At 43.9% G+C, this 16,326-nt stretch overlaps 1 protein-coding gene across 13 annotated transcripts in view; it reads left to right on the forward strand.

Annotated features, from left to right (window-relative positions):
- CAMK2G (calcium/calmodulin dependent protein kinase II gamma) overlaps positions 1-11,232 on the forward strand; it is a 124,732-nt gene extending 113,500 nt beyond the window's left edge. For 8 of the 13 annotated variants that reach the window (XM_041405055.1, XM_041405058.1, XM_041405059.1 and 5 more), the window contains 4 exons: positions 3,978-4,053; positions 4,544-4,638; positions 5,704-5,949; positions 8,501-11,232. In XM_041405055.1, the coding sequence (XP_041260989.1) occupies positions 3,978-4,053; positions 4,544-4,638; positions 5,704-5,936 (404 nt within the window). In that variant the 3' untranslated portion in view covers positions 5,937-5,949; positions 8,501-11,232. The other 5 variants (XM_041405051.1, XM_041405053.1, XM_041405052.1 and 2 more) reach the window with 2 other exon arrangements.
- Positions 11,233-16,326: the final 5,094 nt, after the last annotated feature.

Here is a 16,326-nt window from a genome sequence, read left to right on the forward strand (position 1 = left end):
TTCTCTGCAGAGACACTGCCTTTTGGGGTTTCCTTGGGCATGTCACTGCATCTTTTAGTTTTCTTTGTGGTGAATGGGGTCAGTGGTGTAGGTCTGCTTATGTGCTTATGGAGGGGGTGCATGAGACTGAATTCAGTCTCACTTCTCAGAACTTCTGAGGACTTCTGACTTGGATGGTGCTCAGAAGTACCAAAGGAACAAAACCCAGTTTTTTCAGATTACTTTAAGGTGCTTTGAAAGGGAGGCTGTGGCTCCTGAAAGACCCCAAAGCATTTTTGAATCCATTATCAGGTGCTTTGAGTGAAAATCCTGGGATAATGTTGGCCCTGAAGAGCATTTGTGTGTCATGAGCTTTACCTTGTGTGTTTGTCTTTAGCTCAGTTAGCTGATACTATGGTTAGTCTGTGAGTTATGGTAAGTGCTGCCTGATGTCTCCTGAACTTGCTAGCTCTGTAGAGGAGCCTGTGAGTGAAAAAACTCTGAAAAATGCATATGAAAAAAGCTATTAGGTTGAAGAAAATCTAGGTGGAATTCACAGCCTGTCTCCTACACAGACATACTGTACTAGCTGCCTGACTTTAAAGTAATTGTAGAAGGTTCTTTAGTGTGAGCTGAGAACATCTGGAATATTTGATTCTGTTCAGGTCAGTCTAGGAAGGAAGAACCAGGCGTGTCCTTTTCTGTCTCTTCCTGTCGTTTTTCCCTGGTTTTCTACACACAGCACCAGTATCTTATGATGCAGCAGTTGGAGCGTCTCTGTTAGTAGCTCAAAGTATGAGCTAGCTCAAAAGATTTCAGAGTGCTGGTTTGTAAGGTGCAATGGAAAAGGTGTTTTGCCTAGACAGAATGGAAGGGAAATGATCTCTTCAGAAGTCCTTTTGCTGTGAGCTGTTCATCACTGCTCTCTTATTAATTCCTTCCTCTTGCTCATAGCAAGGCCCTGCTTGGTACAGTGAGGAGTGCTGAATCACTTCTCTGCCAAGTGGGTCAGTGTTCTCCTACTTCACTTCCCTCCAAGTTGAGATGTGCAGTGATTTGGATATCCCTACTTTCTTTAACCCCATCTTGTACTTGCCCTTGTGCTGCTCTGTCACTACTCCGACCACTGTTCTAGGTCGCCCTCAAACTTCCTCCAGCATTGGTGCAATTCCTGCTGTGCTTTTTGCACCAGTGCCCGGGTGGCCCCTGCCAAGCAGTGTCTGGCCCAAGTGATGTGACAGAGGCAGGAGAGCAGGTAGAAGTCATTGGGATGTGGATGTGTCTCTGTGCTGACTGGGGCCGGGGCTCTGTGTGTCTGTACTTCTTTGTTGGTTTTTATTTTACTTTCTGTTTTTTGTCTGTTTATTATTTTAACGCTTACATTTGTTTTGCAGCTACACAGTCTTGTGAAGAGAAGCTCCATGCCTGGGACAGCCCAGGGCAGACATTGGAGTTAGAGCGTGCTCGGTCGGAGCCTTTGCTAACTCCAGTAGTTCCCTTTGTACTTAACCGAGCACCGTGTAAGTTAGCAGCTGGGTAGCAGTAGTGGAGTAGTGCAACTCATGCTAGTTACCCTAGATGGAAAGTTCCCTCCTCTCTCCTCCCCTGCCCCTCCTCACCCCGTCCGTCCGAGCCGGGCCGGGGCCGGTGCCGGGCGCTCCGAGCTGGCGCCATCGCTGCCGGCGGGGGCGCGCCCGTGCGGGGAGCGGCGGCGGCCGCCGGGGGAAGCCACCCGCAGGGGCGGGGAGCGGGGCCGCCCTCAGCCCGTCCCGCCCGCGGCCGCCGCCCCGCCTCGCCCCGCGGGGAAGACAGAGCCCGGCCCCAGCTCTGCCCCGGCCCCGAACGGCGCTCGCTGAACGCGCCCGCAGCGCTACCCGGCCGGCCGCGTAGCTGCTGTGGCGGGGCTGCCCCCTGGGCTCGCACAAAGCAGGGTGGAGCGGCCGCGGGCCAAGCTCGATGACCGTGCTGATGCATGTCGCCTCCCGCCTGTGCCTCTGCCGTGCCAGTTTGGAGGACCCGCGGATTCATCGGGAGTGCCATCCCCCTGGACATCCCGAGGCTCTCTGTCCTTCGGACAGAGTGGTCACCTCCCGTGTGCCGCTTCTAGCTCGGGACACGTAGTGAAAGCCAGGAGACGAGCACGGTCTGATGGGATGGACTAGTGTTGAAGGACAGGCCTGATGGCACTGCATCACCGTGTCTTGGAAGGGGATGCAAATTTCCTTAAGATGAGCCAGCACACCCTGACTGTGGCCTGCAGACTCCCTCACTCATCCCTAAATGCCGCCTTTCCCATGCACTCCATCTTCTGGACGTTGGTGGTGCATGGTTTGGGGGTCCAACAAGTAGCCCTTCTTCATGTAAAGTAATCCCAGACAATTTGCTTGTAAGGACATTTTTTCACAACAGGCATAGCCCACTGTATTGTTTTGACCCATTCCCTGTGTACATCTTTTCACATGTGGAAGTGTATACAGCCTGCATAGTAAAACCAGCCACCTTATTATTATGACCCAGATGTCCCCTATCTGAGGGGTTTCTGAGGGTGGCTCAGTAGTAAAATTCTCTTAACTGATTTCCAGAGTGGGTATGGACATCTTTCATAGCCAGTTAGATTATTATCTTGTTGCTCTTTGACTGCACTTACCAATGGTGGGATGAGGTGCATGGGCAAGGGGGAGAGCAATTCAGAATAGCATCTTCTGGCATTTAGAAGGGAATTCAGCTTTCCTGACTTGAACATCTAAAGGTAATAGGTTGGATTTAAACTCCATCCCCCTAATGATAGGCATCTAAGATGCCTACGTGAGACTTTCCAGAAGTCCCAAATTTTTCAGGGCCCAAAGGGAGAACAGTCAGGGGACTAGTTTAATTTCAGACACCAATATTTTAAATGCTGAAGGGCACAAGAATGGCACTTCTAGTGTATGAATTGTGTATTATCTGAAAGCATTGAAAAGAATGCTAAAGAACCTCTTAAATGCCTGTATAATGTGCAGAGGTGTCTACCTGCGGGTGTGAGGAAGGCTGAAGAGATGTGAGGTTGTGCATATAGGCTCAGGCATAGGTATGGTACACATAATAGTCATAGAATAGAACTGTGTTGTTTAACAGACCTAATTGAAACTCTGTAAATGTTATTAATTCTTGAGACCAGAATGGATGGTGGAACACTGCAGAGGGGATGGGGCCTGGACAATCTGCTGAGGGGAACCAAGAGAAGAGAGTGCAGAGGTGCTGGCCAGCTGGGGCCAAACAACAGTACACAGACAGCCCTTGTCTTCATTCATCTTGAAGTCCAGTGTGCTGGGCTGGCTTAATGGCAATGCTGTCAGAGCTGTAAAGAATTGTGCCATAGGGATTGGCAGAAGCTAACTGCCTGAGGAGCAGTGTGCGCTCTCAGACATAGCTAGGACCTGCTCATCCAACCCATCCATCCTGCTGCCGTCATCTTTCTAGCTTGCAGAAGCCATCCCTACATGTCCCAGTTGTTTGTTTGCAGCATTCACAATAGCTGAGGTGTTGATGATGGCGATAGGCGAGTTGTTGGGAGACTCTTTCCAGTTGGCTTGATCTGTGGTGGCCATTTGTATATGGCTACTGTGGTGAAGGTTTTCCACATCTTAAGCTGCCGGACAACTACTTCACATGGGCAGGGCCATTGGCATTCATGGGTCAGACTCCCCAGAATCAGCTCTGGCTGTCATTCAGGAGACACCTCTGGTGCCTTAGACCTTTCTAGAAGTAAAAAAATTAATATGGTCTCTTATTTCCTTTCTCCCTACATTATGGGATCACCATTTCCCTTTCATACCACTGCCCCCCTATTTTCATGTGGATGACTGTCTTAACTGCATATCTCCAGAATGCAGGGAGCAGCATCCTATAAGATCTAGACTAATGGTGCTCTACAAATTGCTTGTAGGAAGCACCCACTCACCTCATATTTCTACTGAACTCTTCAGCACAGCTAAATTGCTCTTTCTTCTTGTTCACAGTGCGTAAGCAAGAGATCATTAAGATAACAGAGCAGCTGATAGAGGCCATCAACAATGGAGATTTTGAGGCTTATACGTAAGTAGAGATGCTTTCTGACAGGTTGTTTATCAGTTTGTGTGCAAATGATGCTCTGGCTCCTGGGTATGAGGAGCTGTCACGCAGTCAGGGATGGTAAAAGGTTTTATCCTTCTTAGCCTACATCAGTTAGGAGTAAGGGATGGAGTAGTAGAGCTCTAAATGAATATCAAGTCAGGCAGCAAACAGCAACAGGAGCAACAATAGGAAAATGTCCTAGGTTTGTAAAAGTACAGGGGAGGCCAATGAGAAGTGCAGAAAGAGAATAAAAGGAAAGTCAGTAAACTAGAAATTTATTTTATGTGAAATGCCATCTAGTTGGCTTCTTGAGTTACAGTAGGGTTGAGTTTTCAGGAACTTACTTCTTGGGGTAGGGAGATGTAGTTAGGTGGACACAGGGTGTGAGTTGAATGGCATACCAGCACTTCACTGTGTGAATAGCTCTTGGGCTCAGATGCAAACTGTAAACCTGTGCTGCTTTTCTTTGTAGAAAAATCTGTGATCCTGGCTTGACCTCGTTTGAACCTGAAGCACTGGGGAACCTGGTTGAAGGAATGGATTTCCATAAGTTTTACTTTGAAAACTGTGAGTGGGTAGATTTGGTAACTCCAACACCTTTCTCTCTACTCTTCCTTTATGTCACGTTTCGGGAGGAAAATTTGCCTTGTTTTTACTGGTTATCAGAATAAGCAGGGACTTGATTGTGCTTGGGTTATGACGCATTCATAAAAGCCAGCAGCCTTTCTGTCAAAAAGCCTGTTCAGCAACAATTTCAATTCTAACCCCCACATCCCTTCACTCTAGGCATACAATCTGCCAGGTGGAAATGTTTTGTACCTGGCATGGACTGCAGGAGCTTTAAAAGTTTGACTCATTGGACTTCTTACTGATATGAAAATAGAAAAAAATTATCAGATTTTGCTGGAAGCAACATGTTTGTTTGGGGTAGACATACTGAATGGTCAGGCATAAAGATACTTTCGCTTTGAGTTTTCCCTGGATGGTTTCAGCTCTCTAACACCTAATGAACCTTTTACATAGACAAGAGTCACCTTGTCAGCCTGGGGCAGGAGAGAGTTGGGAGAAATGCTATCATTTGTACTATGGGATTTGTCTCCCTTCCTGGATGTCTCCACAGGATGAGATAATTGAAATTTAAATCCTGAGCTGTTCAATCTGTTTCATTTTGAGGGTTAGGCCAAGGTCCTTAGTATGGGCAATATGTAGTTCTCTAAGTATGCAGGGACTTTGTCTCTCTCAATAGCCTATTGATGGAGGGATTTTAACACTTCTCTAAGGTTTGTTCATATTTAATGCTGTCCTAGCTTAAAGGTCTCCTGATTACTGACTCCTTTGCAACGATATTCTGTAAGTGAAAGATCTTTCCCTATAACTGAAGACACAGCTACAGAGGAAGTGGGGGCAAAGGGGCCAGGGGATTCCTGGCAGTAAGTGTGCAGTTCCTAAGGAGAACAACAGGTGGTAGGGGTAAGAATTGCTTGGATTTTGCCTGAAAAATGGCAGGACCAATTTTTGTGGTATTCCAGAATCCAGTAAAAGGTGAGTAGAACATAGAAGAGGTTGGAAAATGTGGGACGCTGTTCCTTCTTAGTTGTAAAATGAACCTGATGGTTTCGCATGTCCTGGCAGTACTGTCGAAGAACAGCAAGCCAATCCACACGACCATCCTGAACCCCCACGTCCACGTCATCGGGGAGGACGCCGCCTGCATCGCGTACATCCGCCTGACGCAGTACATCGACGGCCAAGGCCGGCCCCGCACCACGCAGTCGGAGGAGACCCGTGTCTGGCACCGCCGAGATGGCAAGTGGCTCAATGTCCACTACCACTGCTCTGGAGCTCCTGCAGCACCTCTCCAGTGAGGATCAAATACGGGTATGGACTCTCAGGGAAGCAGTACATCACACACGCAGCTGAGGCTGCTGTATGTGGGAATTCAGCATTCAAGGCTGTTTAGCTGGCTGTGAGAGAACCACGTTTAGTTGTCTGTAGGGCTGAAAACTTTGGCTTGTAGATGGTGTTCCTTTAAGTCCTGTCCTCTGGACTCAGTAGGGTTATCTGCCACTCCTGACAAACGAGAGTCATGTGCCAGACAGCTGTTCCTGGGCATAGGTACCCTTGCAGCAGCTGTGCTTCCTCCCACGTGCTCAGGTCTGTGCTTGGACAAATGGCTAATCTGGAGCAGGGAGGAAGAGTATCTCATGCTGTGCACAGGTTGGCCCTTTCACATCTACCTTTCCATGCTGGGGGTCATTTCAGAGGACTTTTTTGATGATTATGTCATCTTCTAGAAAGGATATTGTAGAATCCATAAGAACAATTTCTGTGTCATAAGGGGTAAGGGTTTATTCATATAAATTATACTACTGATTTTCTGATAAGGAAAAGGTATTTAATGTACCATGTTGAGAAAACTCAGAGGAGAAAAGAATCTAAACGGTAATATCACAGGATTTAAAATATCCCCCAATTAACTTGCCACAATTCATAATTGGAAGAAACTTTGGTTCTAAAATATGTCATGACGAAATGATTGTTGCTTGCTCCTGAAGGACATCAGATCCAATTACTTCTTCAGCATTAAGGCATTCTTGTTTATTGCCTTAATGCTCTCTTTTAATTAGAGGTACAAAGTCTCTGCATCCTTTTGTTTTATGCTGAAATATATGTTACATTCATTTTATAGCCCAAAGTTTCCTAGTTTTAGGACCTTTTTACTAAGTATTTTCTCTTTAAGGGCAAACACAACAAATATTTCCAGCTGGGAGGCAGCCTTTTTTTAATGTGGTCATTTAAGGATGAACCACTCAAGTATAGTTGCTGCTTGAGTCCTAGTTCTGTGAACAATTTGGTACTAAGCCAAGAGCAGTTTGTATTCGTGTGTTGTGAGGTATTCAACCCTGCTGAAGGCAATGGGAAGGAATGTCAACTATCACAAGCAAGCTGCAGAGGTCACAGATGGAATTTGAAAAGCAGAAGCCAGTTGGGGGCACCAGAAGCAGGGAAGCTTTCAAGGGAGCTGAAAAATCAGCTGAATTTCCAGGGAGTACAGCAGTGAGAAGGAAAAATCCTTCGCAGGAAAACAAACAAAAAAAAAACCAACTTGTATCAGATTTCATCACAGAAATGTAAAGAGAGACATCTGTCCAAAAAAAGATGCAGAAGAAATTATTAAATTAAAGATCAGTATGGCTCAGTGGCTATGCCTAGGACTTCTGAGGAAATTTAGGAATGGAAAGTCTGCTGCAGAAGAGGTATGTTTCTTGGCTGTAGAAATGCTGAAGCCCTCCAAAAGTATGTGCTGAAGGGTTTCTGAAAACTGCAGAGCAGAAGGTATTTCCAAACCACAAAATGTTGGTTAAAACAATATTTAAAAATACCCTGTAAACTAATAGAAGTTGAAGTATTTGCATGCATTTCTGGGCTCTGAAGGAGGTATACCCACAAGCAATTACAAATGGGGTCAGTGTGGGCAGCCCCCATCTGAATGCACTGAATCATTTTGGAGTAGTGTTATCCCATGTGCAGTGAAAGCTAAGGATGAAGAAAGAATGAGGTGAGTAAGAATGCTTAAATAGAAATTAGTGGTTTCTTCTCACCTGGAAGGCACAGTTCGGTTCTGGGTAATCATCTCAAAAGGAAACTGCAGCCAGAAAAGAAGTTTGATGTTAATCAGAGGACTTCCGTGTAAGGAGAGAGTGGGAACCAGGAAGGGAGAAGACTTATAAGGGAGATTCTGCAAAGATTTGCAAACTGAGAAATGGTAGAAAGAAGGGTTTGGCTATACTTTCATGATAGAATAATGCTAAACAGACATGAAAAAAAACCAGACTTAAAACTGATCAGAATAAATCCAGTAATTTGGCGCATGAGGGTTAACTAGGAAGGGCCTTTGCTGAAAGCAGTCACTAGGGCTACAATTTCACAAAACTGCAGAGAAGCTCATACATTTGTTTAAATATTAAGTTCAGAGGCAAAATTACTGAAGATTTGAAAAATAAAAACCCTAAGAAAAATATAATTATTTTTCAGTTCAAGGCAAAAGCCAATAGAAAGTGAGGAAGAAAATGTTCCTTAGCACCAGAGCCTTTGAGCACTCCTTAGGAAACTTCTTCAGCTTCTGGGTCATGGCTGTGAGAGGCTCAGGGCTGCTCCAAAGCAGCACATAATACATATTAGCAATTATTTAATTTTCACTGGCACTCTCAGCCACCTGGGAGGGGAAGTGAGTGCCTCTTACCTTCAGAGGTCTCCTCATAAGCCCCAGTTTGTGTTGTGTTAGGAGTTTTTACCTACACTAAATAATTAACCTGTAGAAAACATGTTTTGTTAATTGTGTACAGCTAATGTATGCCTTTATTTCCTTCCATCTTCCATCCTGTTCTCCCCTCCTTTCTGGGTGGACACTACCTCTTCCTGACTGCAGCAACTTGTGGAGATACTCAGCTGGAGGGCAATATCTTCTTAGCAAGCAGCTCTGGAGTGCCTGAGTGACAGCAACGGTCATGTCTGTTTTGACATTAAAAATAAATACAAATTAAAAACAGGCAGCAGCCAAATGCACGAAACCCTGCATGCATCTGATGCTCCGGGCACTGCCTTTCTGTTGTTTTCCATGGATCCATCGTGTCTGTTTCTGCTGTACGAAGGTGTTTTTAAATCTAAAAAAAAAGACATGTTGTTTGTATAAAATAATAAAAAAACAGGAATAATGCTAAATAAATGACAGATTATCCAACATGCCCCCTCCCCCAGGGCTAAGAAAGTGGCAGCAGCCAGAACATCTTTCAGAAATGAAGTGAGGGGGAAAGCAAAAGTGAAGGAGAGAAGGAAGAGAGGGAGAGCAAGAAAGGAGGCGGCTTAAACAGAGGATGGCTGAACTGTGCTCCACAAAGCGATGGTGGAAGCTAATACCACATTCGGGCTGTGCTGCAGCTACAGTCGGTGAGAGGTGGAAAGGAGACCCCAGAGGAGCCAGTGTGAAGACTGGGGTTCAAGAGAGAGGAGGTGCTTCTCTTCCTGTTGCCCAGCAGTCTGACTTCAGCCTGTTTCTTCTTCGATTTCTGCACAGCAAGAACGCTATGGAGACCTGGTTGCTCAGCTGCTGGATCCCAAAACAGACTTTTCTCTTTTTTTTCCTTTTTTTTTCTTGTTTTTTTTTTTTTTTTTTTTAAGAAATAAATCAAAATGGAATGTTGATTTAAAACTAAAGATGGAAGTAGGGATTTAAAAATGGGTTTAAGTAACCCATTATTAACCCAATTAATTAACTTGAACAGAAGCTCGCTCTTTAGTGATACTGATTTTAGAAACAGCCACTACCTGGACAAACATGGAGTTTTGAAGCCAGCTTATTTAATTTAACAAAATAAAAAAACATTTCATTAAGAGCAGAGATTTTAGAGGAAGAGGGTATTTGTATGGGATTTTCTATTTTTTTTCTTTTTAGTAGCATAGTTGGGATCCACAGTGCTGCAGAACACATGTTCCTTAGGAAGCAGACAAAAAACGTAGTGTTATGTTCTTCATGAAAACTTGCACATACACTCCTATATGAGGCATAAATAGCGTGTGTTTTTTATACTGAAATATATGCACCCGTAGAATTAAAGGGGTTACCTGGCCTCCTGTATGATTTGTTGGTCTCCAGTACAATAGCAGTGGGAGCCAGCAGCCCCAGCCAGGTGCTTCTCCCCACCACTAACCCATCTGATGTTTGTAAGTGTCATGTTTCCTAGTGTTTATTTGGGTAATTTTTCTATTTTTTACAGTGATGTTGTAACACAGAAAACTATCAGATCAGAACCTCAAAAGCTGTAGCTGAAGGAATCCAGGCCACCCCCCACCCCGTGTTGCCTCTGGGTGTTAGAGGATACCTGGTGAAGCAGCGGGGAAGGGGAATGAACACGTGATCTGATGTTCATCCTTTGGGCCAATTCATCTTCCTTTCTTTTCTTTGCTGCAAAAGGAGTTCAGTTCCTTTATTCATTGGGTGGGAGATATGGAAGTGTTTTGTTGACCTTACCAAGGAGGGAGCCTAGCCCCAAGAAGAAAATGGCCTTTCTGGCAGGCCTGATGGGATTTGTCTTGACCAAGGGAAGGCATCACTTGCAGAAGTTGGAATGGACTTCTAGCTGAATTTATCTACCCCTAAGAATTTTTTGGATCTTTGGAGAGAGTTAAAATTATTTCCGTGACAGCATACTAAGTGTGTGGCAATCTTTTAGCAGACTATAGAAGAGAAGAAAGAGAATTTGGAATTTTAATCCTTATTCAATAAAATGCAGAAAATAAAAGCTGTTGCACAAAGCGGAGCTGTCACTTTGCAGCAGATAGCGCTCTGCTCCCTTTATTGGAGAGGTGCTATCCCACACCAGGGTTAGATCAGCTAACCACTGATGAAGGAAAAGACCATCCACACTTCCCAGGTTTATTTGAGCAAACACCCTTTTCTTCCTCCCTCTGCTATCCCAGCAGAGGAGTGAGGAGGGGATTGAACCCATGGGGAGGCAAACACTAGATTTTATTATTTCAAAACATTTCTAAGACAGTGTCTGAAGCGGAAAAGTAAAAAGTCTTGATATTTCATTCAGAAAATTTTTTAAGCCACAAAGAAAGCAAACAGATTACAGTTATGCCACTTTAAAAAGATAAATACGAAACATTATGCATGCCTTCTTTCGGTCTGATCTTCCTTGTCTCTTTACCTGATAATTATTAATAGTTAAAAAAGAGAACCCTCTGTATTAAGTATATGCATCTTTCAGAGAAAATTTTAAAAGAACAGAACTGTTGGGTTTTTTTTGGTTTTGCACAGTCTTGGAGACAAACTCTTACATATTTTTTTTTGTTTTGTTTCCTTTTAAGTTAATGAGAACCTTTGCTTGGTATGGCCATTATCAAACACAGCTGTACACCTTTAGCATTCTTAATGTTCTCTTATGGGGCTAATGTAAGCATCTATATAATATATATTATAAATATCACATTTTAAACAGGAAATGGAAGGCATTTGATGCAGAATTTTTGCATGATATAGAAATAATTAAAGTTAGCTAGTGTTTGTTTGTTTGGTCTGAATGTTGGTAGAACCTTCATAGCTTTGTTACAATGAAACCTTGAACTGAAGATATTTAATAAAATAACATTTAAACAGTGTAAAATTTGGAGTGTCACATTATTCTCCTGAACAATATGAAATTGGTACTTCTGGAATAAGAATCAATTGACAGAGGAGGTTTTTTTTCCTGTGTCATTTAAAAATGTAATGTTTAAAAAGTTAAGTGGTACGATACCTAAAAGGGAGGAGGGGAGAATACTAGCATTAAAAACAAAAGAATGACAGAACCTGTTAAAATTACCTTTATGACATTTCCCTGACAGACCAGGGATAACAGGGAACTTCTGCTTTTTTTTCCCAATAGCCTGATCCTTGGAAAATATGTGCTATCACTTCCTTTCCTGGTCTTTGTTTTCCTCACCAATACTTAAGCTGCTTCTTGTGGGAGAAGAACTTCCCAGACACACCAAATAGCTATCTTGCTATTTGGTTTGCCTGATGTAAACATGCAAATATATCAACTAGTGTATTTTGTGTGTGGGATGCTTCTGCAGAGACACAGAACTTGTCAGGTCTAGCAGTGTAAGCATCATTTCTTAAGTTAAAAGTGAGTTGGATTTAACTTTTGTTTTTATACTGCCTCTTGTTAGCATTTCATGTATGCCCCATTAGGTAGGCTTTGTTCCGCTCGGGTTTTGCTGCTTTGCCATTTCTCTGTTATTTCCCACCTTGCAGATCTCAGCTGCTCTTGAGGGCAGGTGGCTGAGCCGTGAGGCTGCCGCAGGTGCTGCCCTCGCTCAGCCTCTGCCGAGCCCCTGCCCAGCGCGCCCGTGTGGGATGGAGAGGCTCAGGGGCTTCTCGGCGCCTGTGCTACCCACTGGCCTTGTGTCTGGCACAGGTACTGCTGTGATCGTGCGGGGACACGTCTCCTTTTGGCTGCAGCAAAGGGGCTCTAGCCAGCATATGCACCCCCAATTGGCAGGCCTGGCTGGCCTCCATTCCTCTGAGCTCTTCCCAGGTGTGTCTGGGAAGTGCGGCAAAGGGGAGGGGGTGGCTTTGCCTTATCACTGAAAGCGAGTTCATTGTGCTTAATCCCCTTTAACTGCAGCAATTACCCAGTAAATAGGTGTCAGCTGTTGCTGCTTAGAGAGATGATTACTTTTGCTGCCTGATGAAACAGGAGGAAAAAAACGTCCTTAGTGTTTAAAGGGAGACGGTAAGAGTTTTATAGTCCGTTTTACTGGGACTAAAGGCAATCTGTTCGTGCCCAGAAGAAATGGCTCCTGCTATTTCAGGAGCAAAGAGATGTTCTGCTCTTATTTCCGACATATGAGGCAGGAGCATTCATCAGGTAAGGTTTCTCCTGAAGTAGTTTATCCTGTCTTGATGAGCATTGAAGATATGTTGCAGTATGAGCTGATAAGCATTGGGAAGGTACTCATAAAATTAGTGGCGATATCCCATGTTTTTAGTAACTCTTTTAACCAGGATAAGAGTAATTTAAACACGTGTTGAAAGCAAAATAGTCAGACTAACACTCAGGCCAAGAATATTTATTGTAGCATATATATGGGGCCTGTTTTATGTCTTAGGTTTTAGCTGACAGCAAGGGATTAGGAATGGTACTTCCTTGCATTGTAATACCTCCAGTGCTGAGCTATCAAACAGGGATATTCCCAGAACTTTACTTCCCAGTATGCTATAGCTGTTTAAAATCTGTTCATCCTATTAGATGAAGTTTTTCCATCTTCGTACCAAAGATGAGTGTCTGAGCATAATTTTTTAAGTTCTGTTCCAATTTATGTACATGCACGATTGTATACATAGGTGGATTACTCTGTGGGAGACTTGGAATTAATGGTAGCCTTTATTTATACCCAAGTAGATTTCCTTTTAAACTGGGATAGCTCTGCTCTCACTTGCTGGGCTAGTGGCACAAAGGCCTGGCAGAATGCTCCTATGCTTATAGTATCTATGAGATGTGGGGAGAAGTATGAGCAGAAGTGGACCCTGAATGTCAATATCCTTTCAATTTTATTATGAAAATTGTTACCTCTTACTTATGTGTAATTGCTAAGATAGAAAAACAAACAGAGCATTTGACTAATGATTGGATTTGTGACTGATTTTGGGTTTGCTGTGGCTTTGCAGGGTGACTGCAGATAAGCCAGGTGTGTACTCTGTGCTTCAGCTTTCCCATTTGTCCATGCAGATCATAAGCCTGACCTCTGTAGAAACCACTGTAAGAGACTGATGAACAGTGCTGTAGAGAAGCTAGGGTGGTATTGCTGCTACACATTACATATGATTTTTTTTGCCTGAGAATTTGAAAGGTCTGGGGCTGCAGATTAATGCACCTGGAATGCTTGTTTCTTTGGGTTTGGTATACATTTATTCAAGAGCAGAGAAAGGCGATCCTTTGGGGGCACTTAAAGCAGCTTGAATGGAGGATTATGAATTTTTCCCTTGAGATCCTTAGTGCCTGAGAGCTCCTCACCTGCCAGAATGTCCTCTTTGCCTGCTGGTAAGGAATAGGAATTTACTGGTTGGTGTGTAGTACTCTAAAGAATTTTAAGCCAATTTCTTATGTACTTACCAAATATTACAAAACAAAAATGCATACATTCGTGGTTTTTAAGGCAGACTGGCTACAAGGAAAGGATGGATGTAAGTAAGTTAATAAAATCTCATTCTGAAAGTTTCTTGTGCTACAGGAGGGTCCTCTAAAGCACTGGTGAATGGGGGAGAGGGAAGGGTGGTTGTGCCTAATTTGTTGCAATTTATACAATTTTACCATATTTATCCATTAATGGATGGGCAGGATGACATTTATTCACAGAAAACCATTTTGTTAATGCATCGTATACAACTGCATGTTGGCAGGCTTGGGTTTTGGCCAGTACTTGCAATGAAATACTGTCTCATCATGGTTTATTTCTCCTTCATGCTTCTGTGGGAAAGAGTAGTGCTCATACCAACAGAGGACAGCCTGCAAAAATGGCACCAGGGCTCTGCTTCAGAGGCTTGTTTACATTGGAACCTGCTATAGGTTACATCAGTAGTCAGAGCAGTGCTACTGCCGTATGGTTGTTCCCGTTCCAGAAAGCATTTGTTTGTTTCTTGCTGCATGACTAGTTCAAAATAAACTGAAAAAAATTACTTACACAAAAAAGGATATGTTCTATTAAAGTGACGTTTGAAATTAATTGCTTTAGATTTAGCATATTTTTCTTGTACAAAGAAGGCCCAAACTTGGCATAGATAGTCTTAAATGTTTTTAAGAATTGTAAACAGATTTCAGTCTTGTTCATTCCAAAAAGTATTAATGCTGAAATTGTTTTATATATGCTATATTTTATATAAGTTAAAGTTTTAACATCTTCTAATCTGTTATAATATCAGTAAAAATCTTCCATACCTTTACAAAGACTATATTGAGCCTCAACAGAAACAGCAAGACATTTAATCTTCTACTTTGACTTTCCCTTTAGGAAGAAGCAGGCCTGAGCCATTAAATGGAACATCCAGGGAAAGATGGTTTATGTGACCTTAAGAAAGAGCAATTGCTTCAGTGAAGTGCAGTGTTACCAGGGATAGCACATGCTAAGTGAGGTAGGCACAGAGCAATATGATAACCTGGAAGATGGAAGTCACAAAGCCAAGCACTCAGAGTGGTTTGGAGTGTGAGGAAGAGAGCGGAGATGCAAGATGGGGTTGAAGGTGTCTTGCAAGTGAGCAAAGTTACATATGAGGTAGCTGGAAAGGCAGTGAGGACAGTGGGAAGGTGTCGAGGACGGAGAGTTGTTTTGTGGTGAAATGAGAAGGAAAGCAGGTGAATTCTGTGCTGGTGGTTTGAGGAGGGGTTTGGAGAGATGGGGCATATTCTTCTGTGGCACATTTAACTAGAGTTTTAAGTTGATACTCTTGTGCCTGTATAGCAAACTATAGTGTACAACATACCCTCCTGTCACTGATTTCCCTCCCTCAGAATTTTATTTTTTTTAACCAAACTATCAAATTATACTTTGAAACGATAAATCCCATTTCGCAGAATGTAATACTGAATAATAAATGCTACAAGCACATGACACAAAGTTCTGAGCTGCCACATAGTCCCTCTGTTGGCTCAGATTTGATCAGCTGTTTTGGAAAGTGTGAGGTCTGTGGCAGACTGGGCATCACCTGTTGCTGCCACACTAGCTTTGGGATGGCTGCAGGCAGGGGGACGATATTAATCTGGTGTGACACTGTGGCACGTGTTCAGATTAACTCAACAGAAATGCAATCACGTGTTAAAATATGTGCTGCTGGGTATTTTGGCAGCACAGACCTGTGTGATGGGACTGCAGGTGGTGGGAGCAGCTGCCTCATCCACTTCTGCTGAGGTGGGGGTGCTGTCAGCCAGAGGCAGAACAGGCTTTTGAAACATGCTAAGATATGATTGCTCATAGCTTTGTCTGCTTTTCTTCAGTTATTTGATTCACCTGCTAACACGGGCTTAACAGGCTTGCAGAAGTCTGGTCAGTGCTTCAGGTGCAAATTGATTAGCTGAAGATTAAAAATCCTCTGTAAATGTGTTCATAAACCATGATTTTGGAGTTTTTCAAACTTTTTAATAGAGGAGCATGTTCCTGTAGAGCAAATCTACATATTGCATTGCCTTTTTGAGGGTTTTCTGAGAGTTATTCACAAAGTGCCAGCAATCCTCTGACAGCAGGATGGGAAGCAGTACTTTGCCAACATGAGGCCTTATTCCCTGAACACCTGCTTTCCCTTTGCTTTCTCTTTTCTTCTGTCCCTTTTGACTGCTCCAGGTCCCAGTCACGTTAACCTGCCCCAAACGTTCGCTCTCTGCAGCGCGGTGGGTTCTTTCTCCACAGCAGATCCAAAAGCAGGACGGTGTAATAGCACTCCTGGACTACTGTCCACTCCTCCAGCCTCCCCTGAGAATAAATGTTTCTGTGATGTGGCTTCACAACCCATTCTGGCTTCCTACTACAATTTCCTCCACCGCTTTAACGTAGCAAATTGCACCGTGCGTGTTAGTGTTTCTCGGGAGGCTGCTGCCGGCGATGTCACAGCAGTGGCAGTCCCTACCTACCCCTTTCCTGGGCATCCCACGCCTTCCGCGCTGCAGCCGGGAGCGCGGCGGCCGCGACCGTGCGGGACAGCGCCGGGCCACGGCGGCGCCG

The sequence above is a fragment of the Onychostruthus taczanowskii genome, unplaced genomic scaffold (assembly GCF_017590055.1).
Source record: "Onychostruthus taczanowskii isolate IOZ18803 unplaced genomic scaffold, ASM1759005v1 scaffold22, whole genome shotgun sequence".
In the NCBI taxonomy this organism is placed as follows: Eukaryota; Metazoa; Chordata; class Aves; order Passeriformes; family Passeridae; genus Onychostruthus; species Onychostruthus taczanowskii.